General features: G+C 42.3%; 1 protein-coding gene across 1 annotated transcript; it reads right to left on the reverse strand.

Moving 5' to 3' along the window:
- Nucleotides 1–160: 160 nt before the first annotated feature.
- map1lc3b (microtubule associated protein 1 light chain 3 beta) lies at nt 161–11,961 on the reverse strand. The gene is made up of 4 exons (NM_001305637.1): nt 11,922–11,961; nt 9,034–9,089; nt 2,802–2,908; nt 161–338 (listed from the first exon to the last, which is right to left on the reverse strand). Exons 1-4 carry the CDS (start codon nt 11,959–11,961, stop codon nt 161–163), a joined length of 381 nt encoding a protein of 126 aa, NP_001292566.1.
- Nucleotides 11,962–19,830: the final 7,869 nt, after the last annotated feature.

Here is a 19,830-nt window from a genome sequence, read left to right on the forward strand (position 1 = left end):
CGTCTTTAGATGCCACCTTGAGTCGTTTTTACCTGGGTTTTCAAAACTCTGATAGACTAAAGAGATGTGTGGAGAGACAAAAACATGGAGGGACAGTCTAAAAACTACAAAAGTTCAGTTTGCGGGTCGAGGCTGATGGAGGAGTAGGAGGAAAGGCGGATCAGTGGGTGGCTGCAGTGGAGCCAAACGTCTCCTGGGACGCGTAGACCATGTAGAGGAAGCCATCCTGGTCCTTCTCCTGCTCGTACAACTCAGAAATGGCAGCGGACACGGACACCATGCTATGACCGTTAACCAGTAGGAAGAAGGCCTGGTTTGAGTTTAGCTGGAGGCGCCTCCTGGTGGGGAGAGAGCGACATGACAAAGGTTCAACAAAGGAAAAAACCCAAATGACAAAACAAATTCAAAGTTGAAGCGTTAAAAGAAGTTTGAAGAAGATTGCTTGGTTCATTTTATGAGACTAAAGCACATTTTATCTTATGCTGCACAACAATGGTAAGCAGCTATCCAGAGGGGAGTTGTGCAACAATAAATATATTTGTATTTTCTTTATACAGTATACTCTTCTTCTACTGGATCATAAACCAATAAAGTCTTGTTTATGTTTAGGTTAGTTCAGCAGCAGTAAGTAGGAAAAAGGATGAGAGTTCACCAAAGTAGACGTAAAATATAACGAAAGAAAAGGACATGTTTGTATTCCGTTGTTTTTAAATCTTTTTTGGTACATTAGCTCCACTGGGATGAACCTGTTTGGCACAGGAAGTCTTATTTTGAAAGGAAGTCAAACAAGCTTCTGTCAAAAGTAAAAAAACAATTTCACATTTATTCGACATATGAAAGTTTTATTTCATACGTCACATTAATTTAAGCCAAAAAGAAATACAATTCATATTTATTTTATATATATATATATATATATATATATATATTTAAAAAAAAGCAATGTAATGAAAACAAAGTAGCATTACATTTTTCTAAAGTGTTAAAAAGACTTCTACTAGGTCTAGTTCAGTAAAAACAGGCCCAAATGGCTCTTTTACTAGTATCTTGTATTTGCAGTATAAAGCTGTGTTCAAACCGAATGCGATTTGTGCAGCAGAGGCGGCCAGCTTCAATGTAAAGTCGATGGTACAGGCGCCATCTGAGGTTCTGCTGCGTGAAGGTCTGGAAGCAGCATGGCGTGACTTGGACGACGGCCGCGGCGGGCCACAGTTTAAAAAACATCTGGGGATGTCGCCACATAGCATCGAGCAATCATAGACTCAACTTTAGGCACAAGATGTTTTCAGTGGCAGCCAATGACAGCGGGTAGAAAACACATCCAATATTGTGAAGCGATCATAGTTCTCATGAACTTCCACTCATTTTTCTTAACCCGCTGTTACCCTTTCGGGGCAGCGGGGTTTCAGGAACCTGTACTATTGACTATTGGGTAAAGGCAGGTACCCCCTTCGACAGTCTGTCACAGGACCCCTGGATCTGGAGGTATTGTGCTCCCAGGAGGCCCGGACAGAGAGCTGCTGCTGCCTCCTGAACCTTAGGATATTTTTCTTATTTTTCATCAAGACAGTAATAAAAAAACGTCCCCTGATTTTATTCTTGTTTTTATTAATTCCCTCTCGGGTTAATGCGGGCCAGCAAACCTTCAAACTCTGTCAGAGAGACGGAAAGACCGCGGAAACAACCGTCTTTCAGACACAGCAGAGAGAAGGTGAATGATCCCAAACATGGAGACGTGATTCCCGATGTTTTTGTAGAGCTCTTCAAAATAAATAAACCTGACCTCTCACCATCGGCCGTGTTTTCCATGCATTGTAAGTGAGATAAACACGGATACTGCTCCATGAAGCGATCAGGCTAAAAGCATTAGCTGGTAGCTCCTCCCACACGCGGCGGCATGCTTAAGGGAACACATTTTTGGTCAGGCGGCGAAAGACAGGCGCGGCTGGCGTGAATTGGCTGCGCGACTCGCACTTGGTGTAAATAAAAAATAAGAGATTTGGTACATTGAGTAGGTCGCCACCAGGGACAGAAGAGAGGCAAACTATACCGGAGTTAATAAAGATTTACATGTAGTGGGAGATAATGCTGAGTCATGGTACAACTGTAGTTTCACTGATGGACCAGTCGTGATTAAACTCTTGCAAGAAAACACCCCAAAAAAACTGTCATTAAACATTCATTAAACATTGTCATTAGACATTGAACCAAAAAGCTGTTGGAAATCAAAGTGATTAAGCTCCGCCCACTGGAAATTCCTTTTTCAGGTTTTAAAGCATGAGGGGGACGAGTGGCCCCCCGTGCATTCAAAATAGAGGGTGGATCAGATTTGATGTCCACTGGAGAACAAAAGGGGGGCAAAAGTTTGTCATTAAAAACATGTTATGGGCAGTTCCAAAAGGAGTCAGGGTGCAAAACTTTTGTATCTCAAGAGGTGCAGTTCAGGAGATAAAAGCTAAAAATGGAAATTCTGCTGGAACAAATGCATCAAAGTGCTAAAGTTTTACTAATTTGTAGCTTTTGAAAGACGTTCTGCTAACATGTTCTCCAACAAAGGCATAAAAGGAACATTATTACAATAAAAACACAGAAAATACAAGTATAAGTAAGAAGACGCTAATACCAAATGCCCATCATAACTAAAGGACGGTGGTATGTTTTGCAGCAAATTTAAGCCAAAATAAAAAGGAAAGACAAATGAGAGAAAAACAGGAAATGAAAAGAAAATCTGCAGGAGGTCAAAGGAATCAGAAAAAATATGAAGCAAAGCAGAAAGAGAGGAGTGGAGAAGTTGAGCGTACCGGATTATCTTAATGAGTTCGCTCATGTTCACATGATCCGGCACCAGGAACTTGGTCTTGTCCAGGATGGGGAGTTGTTTCTCCCCTTTGTATCTCTCAATGATCACCTACAGCAGAAACACAATCAGATGATGCATCATGATTTTTTTTCTTTCTAAAACTCTAGTTGCCCGGATCGAGTCAAGAACCGGAAGACGATTCTATGCTGATGACAATAAACTGTACATTTTTAATCAAGCAAACCATTCAACTCGGCTCCAGACGTAAATCAAAGTCCTCACTCTACCTGCTGTGGTTTTATCTCTAAGCTAAACATTGCTCTTTTGTGTAAACCACAAACTCTGCTTTCACTTTAGCAGTGTGCTGCTGCAGCTGATAATGTCTTTATCAACGATTTTTACCAAATTAAGAGCCTTTGTGAAAACCAACTGCAGTGGTTTGTCACAGTGTGGATACAATTTTTAGAAATGTGAAATCTTAGATAAAAATAAAAAAAAACATTTTGTTTTGAATCAGACAATTATTCATAACCTTCCTCATTTGAATGACAGTTATAGAAGCATCAGAGAACAGAGAGTCACTCCGTGTTCCTTCCAGGTCTGAGCGTGTTTCCATCAGAGTGGTGTTCAGGATCTGAGCTTTGGGGAAAAATGTCCAACTCATTTTCCTGACCTGTTAAAGGCGGAGGGGGTGTAAAACAAGCAAAGGTATCAGCCCCCCAAACAGGGGCTGTGGATGGGGTTTCACAGTGATTCCACTTGTGCCTCTGCTCTCAGCAGTTACCATGACGCAGCAGATTCTAACCCCCCCGAGAGTAGGCAGGAAATGTGCAGAGAAGGCGAGGTGGAGGGTGGGGGGTTAGAGGGAGACCCGAGCCGGCCCTTTTGTTGGTGAGCAGTCACCAGGAACGGGGTTAAAAACGGGACGACGCACACCGCAGATCAATCCGTCAGGGCAAAGTATTGACTCATTTCTTAATAATGTAAACCTACCCAGGCTAAATGAGGATCAAATCACAAACTTAGATTCTCCGCTCTCGCCGTCTGAACTTCATGAAGCTCTGTTACTTATGCCCAATGGTAAAGCACCAGGGCCTGACGGCTTTCCTGCTGAGTTTTATAAAGAATTCTGGGAACAACTGGCACCAACATTTTATAAAACTGTCACATCTATTAATGAGAGCCAATCAATGCCACCTAACATGAACTCAGCCAACATAATTCTTCTTCTAAAACCAGACAAAGATCCCACTAGTCCTTCAAGCTATCGCCCTATTTCTCTAATCAATGCAGATGTAAAAATTATCTGCAAAGCACTAGCACAGAGAATAGAAAAAAATCACTCCTCACATAATTCACTTCGACCAGACTGGATTCATCAAAGGCAGACACTCGGATGATAATGTCCGTAGACTAGTTAATATAATAGACTTTGCCACCATTAAAAACCAGGAAATGACGGTACTATCGGTGGATGCTGAAAAAGCCTTTGACAGAGTTAATTGGAAGTTCCTTATTGCTGCCCTCCATAAGTTTGGTTTTGGAGAAGCATTCATCAATTGGATCAAAATATTATATCACAACCCCAATGCATCAGTTAGAACTAATAAACAGACTTCAAACAGGTTTTTTCTTGGAAGAGGAACCAGACAGGGCTGCCCACTCTCTCCTTCTCTTTTTGCTATATTCATTGAGCCTTTAGCTGCAGCAATAAGACAGAATGAGAGCATTATAGGAATAAAAACCAAACACAGCCATCATAAAATTAGTCTTTATGCGGATGACATATTACTGTTTTTAAGGAATTTACATTCTGTAAATGAAACAGCAATGATCATAAATGAATTCTCCTCCATATCAGACTATTCCATTAATTGGAATAAGTCTGTTTTATTACCACTCAACAGGAATATGGAACAAAGACTCACAATTCCAGTTAAAACAGGAAATATCAAATATCTGGGTATCTACTTTTCCCCCAAAATATCAGAACTGGTGCAGCTAAACCACACCCCATTACTGAAAAGCATACAGGACGATCTAACACGCTGGACCAACCTGCCTCTGTCCCTTATGGGCAAGGTAGCCACGGTTAAAATGAAAATCTTACCCAAAGTTAATTATCTCTTCTCAATGATTCCCACACAACCGCCATTAAAATGGTTCAAAACATTAGACTCATCCATATCAAGCTTTCTATGGAACAACAAACCTGCAAGAATTAGTCTAAAAACTTTAAAATCTGCAAAAAGCTGTGGAGGATTAGAACTACCTAATTTCCACAAATACTTTCTTGCAAATAGATTACAATATATCTTAAAATGGTTAAAAAATAATCCAGAAACCAACTCATGGTTAGACTTGGAACAGGTGTTATGTGGAAAGATCAACCTGTCACAGCTACCATTTATTAGCCAAACAGTTAAAAAACAGGATTGTTTCAAAAGCATTAATATAAATGCCACCTTAACAGCCTGGTGGGAATTTCTCAAAATATCAAAATCATCAATTCAACCGTGCAAAATGACACCCATCTGGAACAACCCGGACATCCTTATTAACAAAAAAATGATTCACTTCCCAGCTTGGCAAGCAGGGGGCATAAAACAACTAGAGCACGTAATTATTGATAGAAGATTCATAACCCCCAAGGAACTTCAAGACAAACATGGAATAAATAACTTCTTGGAATATCAGCAACTTAAATCAAGTATTACTAAAAAGTATAAAATTAAAGACGACGATTTAAAGCTACCAGATGTAGTTACCACTCTGATTAATTTTTCAATGAATAGAACTCTCTCCAAAATATACAAACTTTTATGTAATTTAGACAACAATATTGCCCTTCCAACAAAAAAATGGGATGCAGATTTGAGCATCAGCACAGATGAAAGCTTCTGGTCAGAACTTTGTCTAAACACCTTTAAACTGACAAAAAGTCCAAATCTGCAGCTAATCCATCTCAAAACTCTTCACAGAATTTACTACACTGGACAGAGGATGTTCAAGATGGGTCTCAGTAACTCAGACATTTGCGAGCACTGTGATAATAATCTACCCGACAGCTACATGCATGCACTGTGGTTCTGCACTCCTGTCCAGGCTCTCTGGCAGCAGGTATGTGCCGATTTATCAGTCTGGCTTAAGGTTTCAATCACTGCCTCACCGTCACTTTGTGTGCTTGGTGACATGAGTGCCATCGATATAGAAGAAGGATTAGCATCTATCATTTTCATAACTCTTTGTATTGCCAAAAAAACTATTTTAATAAATTGGAAAAACAAGAAAAATATAAACATAAGTCAACACAGAAATCTGCTGTTTGATCATATCAGCTTGGAAAAAATGTCAGCCCAAAGCTCAAGTAACTTTGAAAGAATTCAGTCTCTCTGGTCTCCTGTGGTTGACTCCATGACTTAGGGGGTGGAGGGCTTGGTCGTCGCTGCTCCTTGCCCTTCTGCCGTGGTTTGGGGTGGGGGTCGGGGCTTCCGGTGCCTGGCGGGGGCGGTGGGGGGCTCCGTTGGTCGGGGGGTCGGGTCCGGTGCCTGGGTGGGGCGGGCTGGGGCGCTGCGTGGTCCTCTGGGCTTGGGTGTGGGGGTGCGTGGTGGGGGGGTGGGGTGGTGGTCTGGCTTGGCTTGGGGGGGTGGTCCCTTTGCCTGTGCTGGGGGGGGTTGGCGGGGGGCCCTGCTCGGGTGGGGGGGGCCCAGCGGCGCCGGATGGGCTGCCCATCTGCACCTGGGGCTGGGATCGGCCCTTCCCTGGCTCTGGGGCGGGACGGGACAACCCTCTCGGGGCCCCCGGTCGCTCTGGGTGTCACCCGCTTCGGCTGCGGGGTCTGGGGTGGGGTGGGGTGGGGGGCTTGTCGGCCCTGTCCTGTGGGGGGGCGTTCTGGGGGGGAGGGGGGGCCCATTATTAGTACGGGTCGGGGGGGCTAGCGGGTCGGGGTCTCCGCTGAGGCAATCAGTGGTTGCCTCGGCCGGTTGGCCTCCTCGGTCCCGTCGAGGCCTGACCAGAGCTCTTCTAGGGCCGGCGTCTGGGGGTGGGGGCCTGGGCTTGCTCCGGGGGGGGGGGGGGCGACGCTTTCTGGCTCCTTTCTCTCTGTGTGGGGTGGGTGGTGCCGGGCCTGGGGTGTCGGCGCCTCCGGGGGTGGGCCCCTGGGCTGGGTGGCCCTGGCCCCTTTGCTGGGGGTGGGCTGGGGGACGGCTGTTTGACCACCGGGGGACAGTCTACCAGCTGTCCCCAACTTACCCCCTTCCTTATATAACCTCATATTAGGGTGAGGGGTTGGGGGGTCTAGCCTGCGATGCGCCTTGGGGGGGGGGGCTACTTGGGAATGGCCCCCCTCCTATGGTTGCCGTATGGAGTGGGCCCCCCCTCTTTCGGTTTTATTTGCACCTTAGACATGTAGGGTCCTTGGTAGGGGGGGTGCTTGGACATCACTGCAAGCAAGCAGCAGATGTCCTCCTGGCACCCTACCCGCCAATTTTAACCGCACCTTAGACATTTAGGGCCCCTTGGTGTGGAGGGTGAGGGCACACCCTGTGAGTAATCAGGAGATGTCCCCTTAGTGCCCTACTCGCCAATTTTAACTGCACCCCCCTTAGTACACACACCCCTCCCCCTTCAATATATACATTCAAACATAAACACACACACATGCACACAAACACCCTCTCAAACACCCATACACGCACACACATTTTACAAGGAAGGTGGGACCTGGGTCCATCTGTCCCCTACCCCTTCCCTGGTGGGGGGTGCGGGCCCCTTGGCGATGGCGGCCGTGTCCCTTGGGTGCCGGCTCCCTGGGCCCGGCCGTGCTCTCTCCGCACGGTGGGGGGGTTCATATTACACCTGAGCCGGGGGTGTTCGTGTCCCTGGGGGGTGGGTCCTGGTCCTTGCCCCTGGGCGCTGGGCCCCGCCAAACTTCCAACATGGCCGAGCCTGGTCGGGCCATATTTATAACATCCCTTGTGGGCCGCCCTTTTTTCCCCGGGGTTCCCCCCTCCTGGGCGGGGGCGGCGGGCCCCTGCCTTGCTCCTACCTGGACCAACCGTGGGCCGGGTGGGTGGCTGCCTGGAGTGCGGAGCGGGTCTCCCTTGGGGGGTCCTGGCTCGTACCTGGGGTCGGGGCGGGGGGATGCCCGGAACTCCTGGGTGGTGGTGGGGTGCTCGTCTGGGACTGTGGGCGTCCCTCTCCGGTGGGGCCCTGCGTTGGGCTCTTCCGGCGCGGCGGGGGGCTGCTTTCCTGGCTGGGCTGGGGCGGCGCTCTCTTTCCCTCTGCGCCTCCCTGCTCTCTGGCTCTGGGGGCCTCGCGGCGGTCCTGCTGGCCCTGGCCTGGGTGGCGGTCTTGGTCGCCCGGGGGGCGGTTGTTCCCTGCCTGTTCCCGTGTGGCGTTGGGGGAATTCCGGCTGCCGCTGCTGCTGCGGCGGGGGTATGGGTGTGGGGGTGGCTGGGCGCTCCTCCTCCTTCTTTTCACATTCCACCATCCATTTTAGAAGAACATAAACACTCACCTGAGCACAGGTGTTAGCTCACCTTTGCACTAATAGTTTGCATGATTGAATGAATGAAAGATTTCACACTAGTTGGTTTAAAGGCATAGGTATGCGTTCGTGAACACTATCTGTTTTGTGTGCATGTTGACATGTGGACATTTTTGCGGCTAGCAGGTGTGTTGATAATATTTGAGTGTGTGTGAACAGGCCCCGCCCTTTTTGTACTACATTTGAACCGTACCGTAACGATAAACAACCAGTAAACCTGTCTGCTCTATGCTGCTTCATGGTCTTACCCCCCTTCCCCTCCTATTATCACCCTCCTACCCCCCCCTCTCTCTAACGTCCCTCTCTCTTCTTCCCCTCTTTCCTTTTCCGTCCGGTCCAACACCAAAGATTTTCAAACATGATTGAAATTAATAAAGTTTGGCCTCAATTACAAAAGGGGTTTATTCAGACATACCTTTGGTTTGTCTGAAGATGAATAACCCCTCTTGTTAAAATAAAATATGTCCAACACAAGAGGCCCTCAGCTCTCATCTGTTTGCCTAGCTGTTGGACAGGACAAGTTAAAAAAAAAAAAAAAAAAAAAAAAACGGGACGACGGGAAGCACCAACACCCAAACGTGGAAAGCTGAAGCAGGAAGTGCGTGGTGACGCTTGCAGGAAGCTCAACTTCCTGGGAGCCGATATGTACAGACTTAAAATAAATAAAAACAAAGGATCAACTCACTGGGATCTTGTTGGGGTGCTGCTCCCGGATCAGCCGGACATCTTCTACTCGCTGCTCTGTGGGAGAAAGAAAAGACCAGAACATTTCCATCACAGGATGAGGATGTTGGAAATAACAAAAAAGCTTCAAATGTTTCCAAAATTTCCACAGTGCTGACACATTTTTCCCTGACAGGTTTTCTCAAACTGAAATTTAAAAAGAAACTCCAGTTGGTTGAAACCCAAAGCCCCATTTCCTCACAGGGGTTTTTTTTTTTTCAGGAAGTTCAGGGAAAATCTTCATCAGGAGATGTCTCAATGCCTTTGATGACTTCCTGATCTGCTGCTCTGACCTGAATCTGGAAATGAAAAATAACTCCAGTCCCTTCCATCATCTCTGAGGCTAAACTCTAGACACAGAAGTTGAAGGAGAAGCCCTCTTCTCCTCAAGGGAGCTTCTCCAGATCAACGCAGACGTTCGAAAAAACGCTTTTTTCTCTCAACAATCCACCAAAAACGACTGTAAAGCAGACGCCAACACCCCTGAGTAAAGCCTGACAGGAGTCTGGTTGCACAAGAACAACAAATTGGACTAAATGTTTGTCAAAGTCAGTCTGAAAAAATACAAAAAAACTAATATTTTTCATCAAAAGTACAGAAGAAATCAAAAAGCAAAAACAAAAAGTCAAACTTCCCTCCATAAATGCTGACACACTAAGGCCAACTCAAGGGCTGTTGGGTATTTCTGTCAAACGGTTCCACATTAATTCACGACTTTATTCGATTTCTATTTATATAGAATTAGAAATCCATTTCTATTGCTATAGAAATACTCAATACTCAAATTGCTGATTTAAAATCTATTCTGTTTGATGTGAAACGATGGTTTTGCAGAACTGCTTATTTAAACTGAATGATAACAAACACTTTTCCATTTAATTAACAGAAGTTATAGTTTTGGTTATAAAAAAGCTAGAACTTTAGAAAGAAAACCATTTTTTGGATTTTATAAAACATTACATCATTTTTACAATAAATACTAATTTTATTTGTGTAAATTCCCCATTTTGTAACGCATTAAGTCAACTTTTCAGATGCATTTTTTTTCTGACAACAGAAAAAAAAACAATAAACAAAAACAGAACTGAATGTTTGTTTAAATTCCAACCAGGTTCCAGCTCAACTATACATAGAAACTTTATTGTACTTTCTGACTTGATACCATGGCTCCATTTGATTGTAATCAGGAGCAAAAATGTGTATTTTTCTATAATACAGGAAGGTAAATTCAGGGGGGGTGGGGTGGGGGCTGTCCTATTCTGTCAATGAGAATGAATACGTGTAAAAAGCCACGGAAAATAATAGAAGTTCATGTTTTCATTTTCACATGATTGAGGCTAAACATTTAAACAGTTAAAACATCTACAGCTAATAAAAAAGTAAATGGAAGCAGAGGGGCCACTTTTGACCCAACAGCACCACTCAGTTCGGGTCAGCATGGCTTGAAACAGTTAACCTGACCTGGTTTGGGAGTACATGTCCAAAGCTGCATGAGCTACGTAAACAGAACAACCTGTTTGTTTACAAAGCCAAACCAAGCAGACCGGGGTGGGTCAAAGGGACCCAACCAAATTTCATCCAAGTAAGAGGTCTTATAGAGAACTGGACCCAAACAGAAACGAAACAACAATGAAGGGAAAGTCAGTCCACTCATCAGGTGAAGCTCTGACTTGCTGTTCCGTCTTGTGACCCCTTCCTAAAAAAAAAGTGTTTGCTCAGGAGATAAAGCCAGCAGCCATTGTAAGAACGTCTTGATTGATGAAGGTGTCACATGCTGCCAAATGTTTGTTCTCCTGAGGAGGCAGTTTTCACATCAGCCGCTGCGTTAGGACGGCCTCCGACTCCAGGAGGGAAGTGGTGAACCTGTCGGCGTCAGTCTCTCATGACTAGAAGACGACAAACAAGTCCACGGAGTTCACACCCCTGCCATAAAAAAACAACTAACTGCTGACGGCCTGTGGGGGGCTTTTAGGTCTTTCTGACGGGCGATTATTGCATAACAGTCAAGATATGAGGTTTATTTTTCCAGCCAGAACATTTTGTGACATAACAAGCAAATAGAGATTGAGTATTTAGCAAATAAATAAACAGAGATACAAAACTAAAGCGTGTGGAATGTTTTTATTGCCTCATGTGAACTAAAGTGGACCATGACACACCACCAGTCATTCTTAGTCATAACATGATAAATATAAAATCCAGGGCTGTTCTGCTTTTATTTTGTAGGGGGAAATCTATAGATTGTCTTGTTTTAAACGACTAAAGGGATCATAAAACTAACATATGACACTAAAAGAACACCGTTAATCTATCTTACAACAACATGCTACATCTATTTTTTTCATTTAGGAGCTTTAAACCCACATAAAACAGCTGGAATGGGTTCAAATGTATGACTATTTACGAGAAAAAGCAGAAATGGGTCAACATAAACTGAAGGAAGGTTAATGCAGGTACAAAGCAGTGCTGACCTTGTGTTTTAGTGCTCGTAAAGAACAACTGAAAGTAGAACCTGCATGCAGGCTTGTGGCCTGGCCTGCACACAAAAGGAAACTGGGGTAAAGTCAGCACGTTTGGACCGTTTTAAGCCTTTTAAAGTCCTCTCCTCAAACAGTCCCATCCCCCAATCCTGCAGCTCTGCCAGCCACTGGCAGCTCTGCATTTCGACACCACTTTGTTTTCCCATCATCCCTGTAAACACGAGCACGAGGCCAACAAACGCAGACCCTCTTTTCGGGCAGGAACCGAGCCGGGCCTCCGTTTCAGGTCCACTTTGCTGTTGGGACTGGTTCGGCGGGCTGCCCTGACGTCACCGTTACACAAAACGCAACCAGCAGAGTCGACACTCACCAAAGGTCCGTCTTTGTTTGAACGTTTTCTCCGAAGGCATACTGCGTCAAACAGTTGGAGGCAAAACACAGAGGTGGCGAGACGATAAAACTTAGAATAATCTTCTCAATAAAGTGCTGGTGGCTGCTGTGCAAATTAGTTCTTTGTTTTAAAAATAAAAATAAAACGGTCTAGCAGCAGTTAACAGGCGGCTTGGTGTTGTCGCTTCCGTTTATGGCCGAGTCTTATATCAAGACGAGCTCCGGCGAGCAAAACAAACCTGTCAGCTGACCTCTGACGTCACGCGCCGCCCATTTTTCAAGCTAACGTTTTTCATAAACTGCCCCCAAAACATCGCAGAAAGCAGTTTTTGGCCTCAATTTACGCATTCTTTTGGTAAGGTGCTCATTTCCTATTGAAATATACATGTAAACCTTCATTATTTTTTATTTTTTTAGTTTCTGAGACATTATACAATTATTTAAAATACAAAATAAGCTATAAAAGCTAACAGAAGCTAGGTGAGATATTTAATTATCCCTTAAATGTCAAATCAGCCCAAATAAATGTAAAAACAAAGTCAAGTATAGTTTCAAATGTAAAAAAAACATTAAAAATAAATAGTATATAAAGTATATTTCTTTATTTTAATGTTGCCAAAAGCAGCAATTATTTACGTTTTTTTAGGTTGAAGTTGCACTACATATTTCATGGTAGCACCATTTTAAACCAATAGGGAAATGCTAAAAATGATAAATGGCGTATACTTGTGTAGCGCTTTTCTACTTTCCTCGAACTAAGGCCCAAAGCGCTTTACAGTTATAAGCCTATACACCCATTCACACACACATTCACACGCTCTGGTGGGGGCTCCAATAGGAACATCGTAGTTTATTGTTTTATGTAAAACAATAATGTAAACAATGGGGGAAGGAAACGCTCAAAGAAAAATGATAATGAATTATAATGAAAATGACAGAACTACTTTTTGCCTTCTGTGCCAAAATCTGGATTAATGTTGAAATCAGCCATTTTTAATGCTTTATTTGTATGTAGTCCTTTATTAAAACTGTGTCATTCACAAGCCTTTTGTCAGTTTAAGGTAAGTAACACTGCACATTCCATTTTATTACTAGATTACCACCTTTTATACCTGAATTGTGATCCGTTTTTTCCTTGTTAAATCTGTTAATAATCTGTTAGTCCTAATAAAATAGAAAAGTCCAAGAATATTTTATAGTACTTTTAAACTAAACCTTTTCTTGTGTTTTTTCTTTCAAATGTTTAGTTTATTGTAGCTTAATAAAGCAAAATTCATGATATATTTTCTTTTTTTTCCTTTTTCAGAGGTTATTGTGTAACAGTGTGCATGCTGCTACCACAGATTGTTTGGCCTCACAAAAAAAAATCATTTTTTTAAATTTCATGTTAAAATAATATGACTTTTTGTATTGATTTAATACAATTTGTGTTGACAAAGCAACTTCTTGTAATCTTAAAAAACTCATAGAACCTAAACAAATTGCAAGTTATATTGTGGGTTTTTGGTGTAGCACCACTTTAGCATAAATAGACCATTTTGTGCCATGTCATGTATTTTTGGAAATATACATTTGTTGTCAAATATATTTATAAACATGTAACTTGACAGAAATGTCCAAAATAAAAATATTATTCTGATTAATAACTATAAGATTTTACCTTTACTTACTCAAAAAAAGACAGACAAATAAGAGAGATAAGAATACTGCAGTGATCAACATCTTCTTTAATGTTTCCCAAAGCAGAAGATTTATGAAACGGTGGCTTAAAAATAGGAGAAAGACTGCTAAAAATAGGCAAAACAATTCATTTCAATGATAACATTAATGGATTAATCTGTATGTAAATTACCTGACAAATATTTGTAAAAACTCAAAAGAAGCAAATTAACATCATAAACCTCTAAAGGCCTGACATCCACATGGGCAAACATCACATTCTGGGTTAAATTACCACAGTAGTTAATTCTGCTTAACTGGGGCCCTGTGACTATGAGGTCAGAGGGTTAGCTCAAATATTAGCTGTTGTCTTAAGAAGTGAAATAAATCAATAGAAGTATAAAATGCTAAATTTAAATTCTAACTTGAATAAAGGGCAAAAAGCTAAATAAGGAGTTTCACAAATGCTAAAAAAACCCCTACTTTAATTGATAAATGACACTTGACTTAGCTAGAGAGAATGAACGTTCTAAAAAGAAAAGCAAAAATAATTCTCAACAAAGTTGAAAGTGCTAACTTGAAGCTAAATAATCTGCTCTAAGTGCAACTCGGTTTATGAATCTGCAGCGTGCCAGGTCTCAGGGTCTTTAAAGTCCTATTAGCTGTCACCTAGGTGTGTGAAATTTGCTCTCCACATTTGACCCATCCCCTGGGGGAGCGGTGAGCTGCAGACACAGGAACCATTTGGTGGTTTAACCCCCCCCAATCCAACCTCTTAAGGCTGAGCGTCAAGCAGGGAGGCATTGGCTCCCATTTTTAGTCTTTGGTATGACTCGACCATGGATTTGAACTCATAACCTTTCAGTCTCGGGGTGGACACTCTACCACAGGGAAACTGAGCTGGAATCAAAGGCAGTTTCATTTTTCTCTATTTGATTTTTGGGGTTATTTTGTGCAAAAGCCAAACAAAGATTGTGGGAAAAATTCTCAGATTTCTGTTAAGGATCCAAGAATTCTCAGTTTGTCCAGCAGATGGAAACATCTGACCATCTGTTGGCTCAATCTTGATCAAAGGATGCAGCTTTGAGGTCAGAAGCATTTCCTCTTCCATCTCTAACCTGAAATGGTTCTTGTTATTGACTGATCAAAGCCGGGTCGGCTCTGACCTCATCAGGTCTTAAAGTTGGTGCTCAACTCCCTGCAGTGTTTGTCACTTGGCGATTGTAGGTCGACCATGCTGTGAAACCTTCCCTGTGGACTTCCACCTGAAACCACCCCCCTGACTGCGACTCAGTCAGGTGTGTTTATGGGGGTGCATCATGGCCTGTCTGTGGGCAGGTGTCAGGCACCCAGCCGGGTGTGTCTGGGCCAGAATTGAGATGATCCCCACCGTCAGGCTGCATGTTTGCCTCAGCGTGTGGTGTGGCCCTGGGACGCCAGCGAGCGCTCACGTCAGCTGAGACGAGATTTAACAGTGTGTGTTTCTGCGCTTACCTTCAATCAAATATTACATGTCAATATTTGGAGCTCCCTGCTGCTCCCCCAGCTCATGGGGGTGCTGTGATTTCTTGGTTCTCGCCGTGCTGGCGGGTCAGAGACGGTCTGAGTGAGCTGTACAGGTGGATAAAGAGCTCATCTGTGTGATATGAAATGTTGACACTGTCATATATGTTGCCAGAACAATCAGAGCTGAAGGGGATGAAGACTGCAAAAGGTGGAGAAACAGATAAAGATAAACGCATGCAGTCATGTTGAAGTCATATCATATAAAAGAACAAATAAAAACAAATTACATTTTTAAAAAAAGACTGTAAACACACTGAGAGAAAAATGCGGCATCCATGTGTGGAGTAATAAACTGTGGCCTGTCAGTCATCAGTGGACATCCTGCCTACTTTTCTATATGTCACAGGATAATGAAATCCTCCCGGTAAATCTATCCTGACCTTTCCTTCCTCAGCTTCCATCCTAACCTGCTCTTCTTCCATCTCCAGCTTTGTATCCTTTTCCAGTTTACAGCATCAATGCAGCACTGCAGAGTAAACGACTGAAGAAGATGCTTTTCAGAAGGTTTTCTGGAAAGCATCTTCTTCTAAATCGCTTCTAAATCAGTTTCAACTCCTAAATGAATTCTCCTCAAACAAACACATGTTACATTTTTATTGGTTGCGAGGCTAAAACATGCTTTTTTTTAGGCCTGATATAAGCCCTTGCCTGCAAAGCTACCTCCGCCTGAGCTCTGGTCAGCCATAATTTCTCATTGACAGACCAAAAAAAAATTACCTAGAAAATAAAATATTTAAATATCTCAAGATTTAAAAACAAAGTGTTTCCTATTTCCCAATATTATTGGGAGTACAGAATGTATTAAATGTCTATAGTACCGCATAGAGGTGAAGCAATTAATTATATTTGTGAAATCCAACCAGATCAACCAGTCTGAGGCAAGTTGTTAATGGAATTGACCTATACGATTATAAAATCGTTTCAAAATGAGATAAATTGGTAATTGATATCGGAAAATACGATTTGGATTGAGGAACTGTGGGTTTATTTTACTATAACGTAAAATGTCATAAATCAAGGTCCAACACAGTTGTAATGGCAGCAAAAAAATGATCAGCCATCATTCCAGTCCAATATGTGGAAACACTTTGAATTTAGCAAAGACATGTGACCACGCAGTGTGCTAGAATGTTCTAATAATGTTCCCTTTGGATTATTTTAATGTAGAAAAACAACATTGGTGCTGAACCTTATTAAACTAAAATGTGAATGGATTTTACATTAATTCTTGTTTACTTGTTTGTTTGTACATATATTTAATTTACACTTTATTATTATGTCAGTGTAAAAGCTCTGCAAACGACAATAAAAGCTATCTATCTGTCTGTCTGTCACACTGGTTGTTTTGAGTAAAGATCCTAAAGTCCTGGATCCATTTTAGGTCAGTCACTCAGTTGAAGCGTATCGGCAACCACAAATTATGATATGAATCGAATCATTGCTAAGATGAATCGTTACACCCCTAGGACCGTGATGTTTTATGAAAAAAAAACAAAAAACGAAAGTATTTTATGTCAAACCTTACTGCAAACGTCTCACAATCCCAGCAGCTTTATCCAGAAGAACTGATTGTATGTGACATTTTAGTGTTTGGAAAAATCAGACACTCGTAAAGCTGTGAGCTGTACTGAATAAATGCTACTTTTGGAACTTCTAATTCGCTCTTAGTCACACTTCCTGAAGCCCTTGAGCATCACAAACCTGTGGTGCAGCTATAGATTCCAGTAAAGGCAAGAGTTGTCCCCCAAAAAGCCCCCGCCAGCGAAATAGCGACTATAGTATGAGTGAGATTAATAAACATGTACAGTTTGTGTTAAATTTGGAAACAAAAGCAGATCTTTAAAGTTGGAAAATATTTCCAACAACACCTACGCAAAAATGGAAGTGAATTCTTCTGTTTTGCATTGACTTAATTGTTATTAATATAAATCTTTAAGAGTAATGGTTTGTTGAGTTCATTCATTAAAACTTTATTTTATTTCAGAAATGTGGGCGTGGTTAGTAAACACTTTGGTTGCAAGGGTACTACTTTGTCACAACTTCAATCATCTTTTGAAGTGTTCACATTGGTCTTTTAATAACGTGGAAGCCTTTTTTTGTGCCAAAATTAAAAAAGAAAAAAACAGTCATTTTCTAGGACATAGTTTCTGCAGTGCAGCAGGACCATTGGCGCAGCAGAGCAACCCCGCCCCTTTTCCTGTTGTTGAGAGCTCTCTGCTTGGAGCTTGTGGTCGGCACATTGTATTTCCAACATCACAAATAACCTCTTTTTCAAACGGCATTTTTTTCGGCGGTTTCTGATTCACGATTTGAATAAAGAAATACTCAGAAATGCATTTTAAATGTAATTTTCTTTAAATATATCTACCATCATGACAAAAATGCAACAAGATCTTGTTTAAAAAATCAATTTTCATTGGAGTGGGTCTTTAATTTAAATTGGTACACATACTTCTCAACACCAGATGCAGAAGAAAAGTGATTATTATAGGTCTCACACAATTGAGAACAGGAGGTCACACTTTTTGACACTGTGGAGATTCAGGTTTTGAGATTTTTCTTGTTTCATAAGAAGCAAAACTTTATTTCATAGAAATTTTTAAAATAAAATGTGTAACCCACGGCGCTTTGAATGATAAGATATGTTTCTTTTTTCTTGGTTTTAGAGATACCACAACCTTTTCTTTAAAAGTATTTCTTTGAAAATGGTAAAAAAAAAAAAAAAAAACCTTTGTCTTATTTTTTTAAATTAAATATTGAGTCTTAGTTTTTTTTTTTTTTATCCAATTGTTGCGTCTTGTGAAACCTCCATTGTGAAATCTGGGATTTTTGTCTTATTTGTGATGAAATCTGATAATCTCTCTTCCTATGTTCCTTTTTTTTAACATCAAAAGGTTATGTGATGGTTAACTCTTAATTTCGGGGTTAGATGAACAGAATTCGATTATAGTTGCAGGTCACATGACGTAAAGTCTGTAATGCTCTTGGAGCGATGGACCTCTGGGGACATTTTCGGATGCTCAGCATCTGTGTTGGTCATGGATTCACAACATGTGAGGAAAAAAATTTGCTAAAATGGTGACATTTAGATGTCAAAACAAAAGATCAGCTCCTGCAGTGTGTGCCTAACCTGCTAAGTCCAGTTGGCTGACTGTTTGCCTACTGCTTGGACCTGAGCCGGTGTGTCAGTCCTGCTGTAAGCCCCACACATGATCAACTGGTGTGTCACTGTGTTGCATTTGAGTGCGGATTTGCTTCGGCGAGGATGGGTGCGGCAACAGGAAACACTCAGGATTGTGGCCTTTTTGGTTGCGCTGTTGCCAAGACAACAGCAATTAGAAAAGACTAGGTTACTGAGCAGAGAGCGGTTATGTTTCCATAGCAACCAAGGTCAGAGAGAAGACTACCGAGTTTACCAGATTTGTATGTTTTTCTATTTTTCTGTCATTAATGAGGCATGTACAGACACACATTTGTCAGTGCTCTAAATGCAGGGAGTCAGAGGGTTTGTGCACAGAAACCGGCCTTCCTGGGAGACTCCTGCTGCAACTTTGACCTCCTGCTTCCTCGCTGCTCTTTATATAATAATAAATTAAGGTTAACAGCTCCTGCATATTTTCCATAAGCAACCTGTTAGTTAGGGACAATATTGTTCTCTCCTATATGTGTCTGCTCCCGCTGTGTGCGCTTCCCATCATTAGTTGATTATCACAGCTTGTTGTCACACGCTGGCTTACACAAACAAACTTTAATGACACGATTTGGCCTCGTTAAGCCTTGATCTAGGAGACAGCAGCCCTCAGTTCTCTCTTGTCCCTTGACTTTCCTCGCCAGTCTGTCAGAAACGCACACGTCCCTCTCATGCTCGCCGTGGTGTGTAACCGAAGGCAGAGGGAACACTTAATCCCCCTGCACCTGCTTTTTTAAACCGTCGCGACCTCTTTGCGCGGCTGCATGAAATGCACGTCCGTTCTTTGGTATCTACAATACTTGTCAAAATGTCCCGCTTAATCAAATATTGTTTCTCTATTTGATCCCTTTTATGCTTTTGTGTGAGGAATTCTATTGTAGATAATGGAGAAAACTTATAATCCTGTCAATTCAAAGAAACAATTCTGATATTTTACAATTTCAGTCCTAAAACGAGCTCAGACTTGGAAAACAAAGACATACATGGATCTATTTGTCTGCGCATTGTATTTTCTATGTCACAAATGCGCTTTTTCCAAGCATTTTTACGTCTGCTCCTCATTCACATCACAGTAATGCAAGTCTGAGCTTAATTGTCTGTATATATGTGCTCCAACACCACAAACACCATTTTCATCGGAGTGGGTCTTTAAGCCCTTCAACATTTGCAGCAGAGGTTTTGTATCTTCAGTAAGTCGCAGTGTGGAGTGTACTCACATCTGCTGTCACCTGTTGGGAAGCAGCGTCAGAGCAAATGCCATAAAGAGGCTGAGTGAAGTGGTAAAGGAGGCTGGCTCATTTCCACGTTCCGGCCTGGAGCCTCTAGAGCTGATTGTTCAAAGACGGATCATTTGTAAGTTAAGAACATGATGGAAAACCTTGAGCATCCTCTGCATAACACAGTAACTGAGCAACAGAGCATCTTCAGTCTGAGGCTTCTTCGGGAGATCTTTCCTGCCCATAGCAATAATCAT

The sequence above is a fragment of the Oryzias latipes genome, chromosome 6 (assembly GCF_002234675.1).
Source record: "Oryzias latipes chromosome 6, ASM223467v1".
NCBI lineage: Eukaryota > Metazoa > Chordata > Actinopteri > Beloniformes > Adrianichthyidae > Oryzias > Oryzias latipes.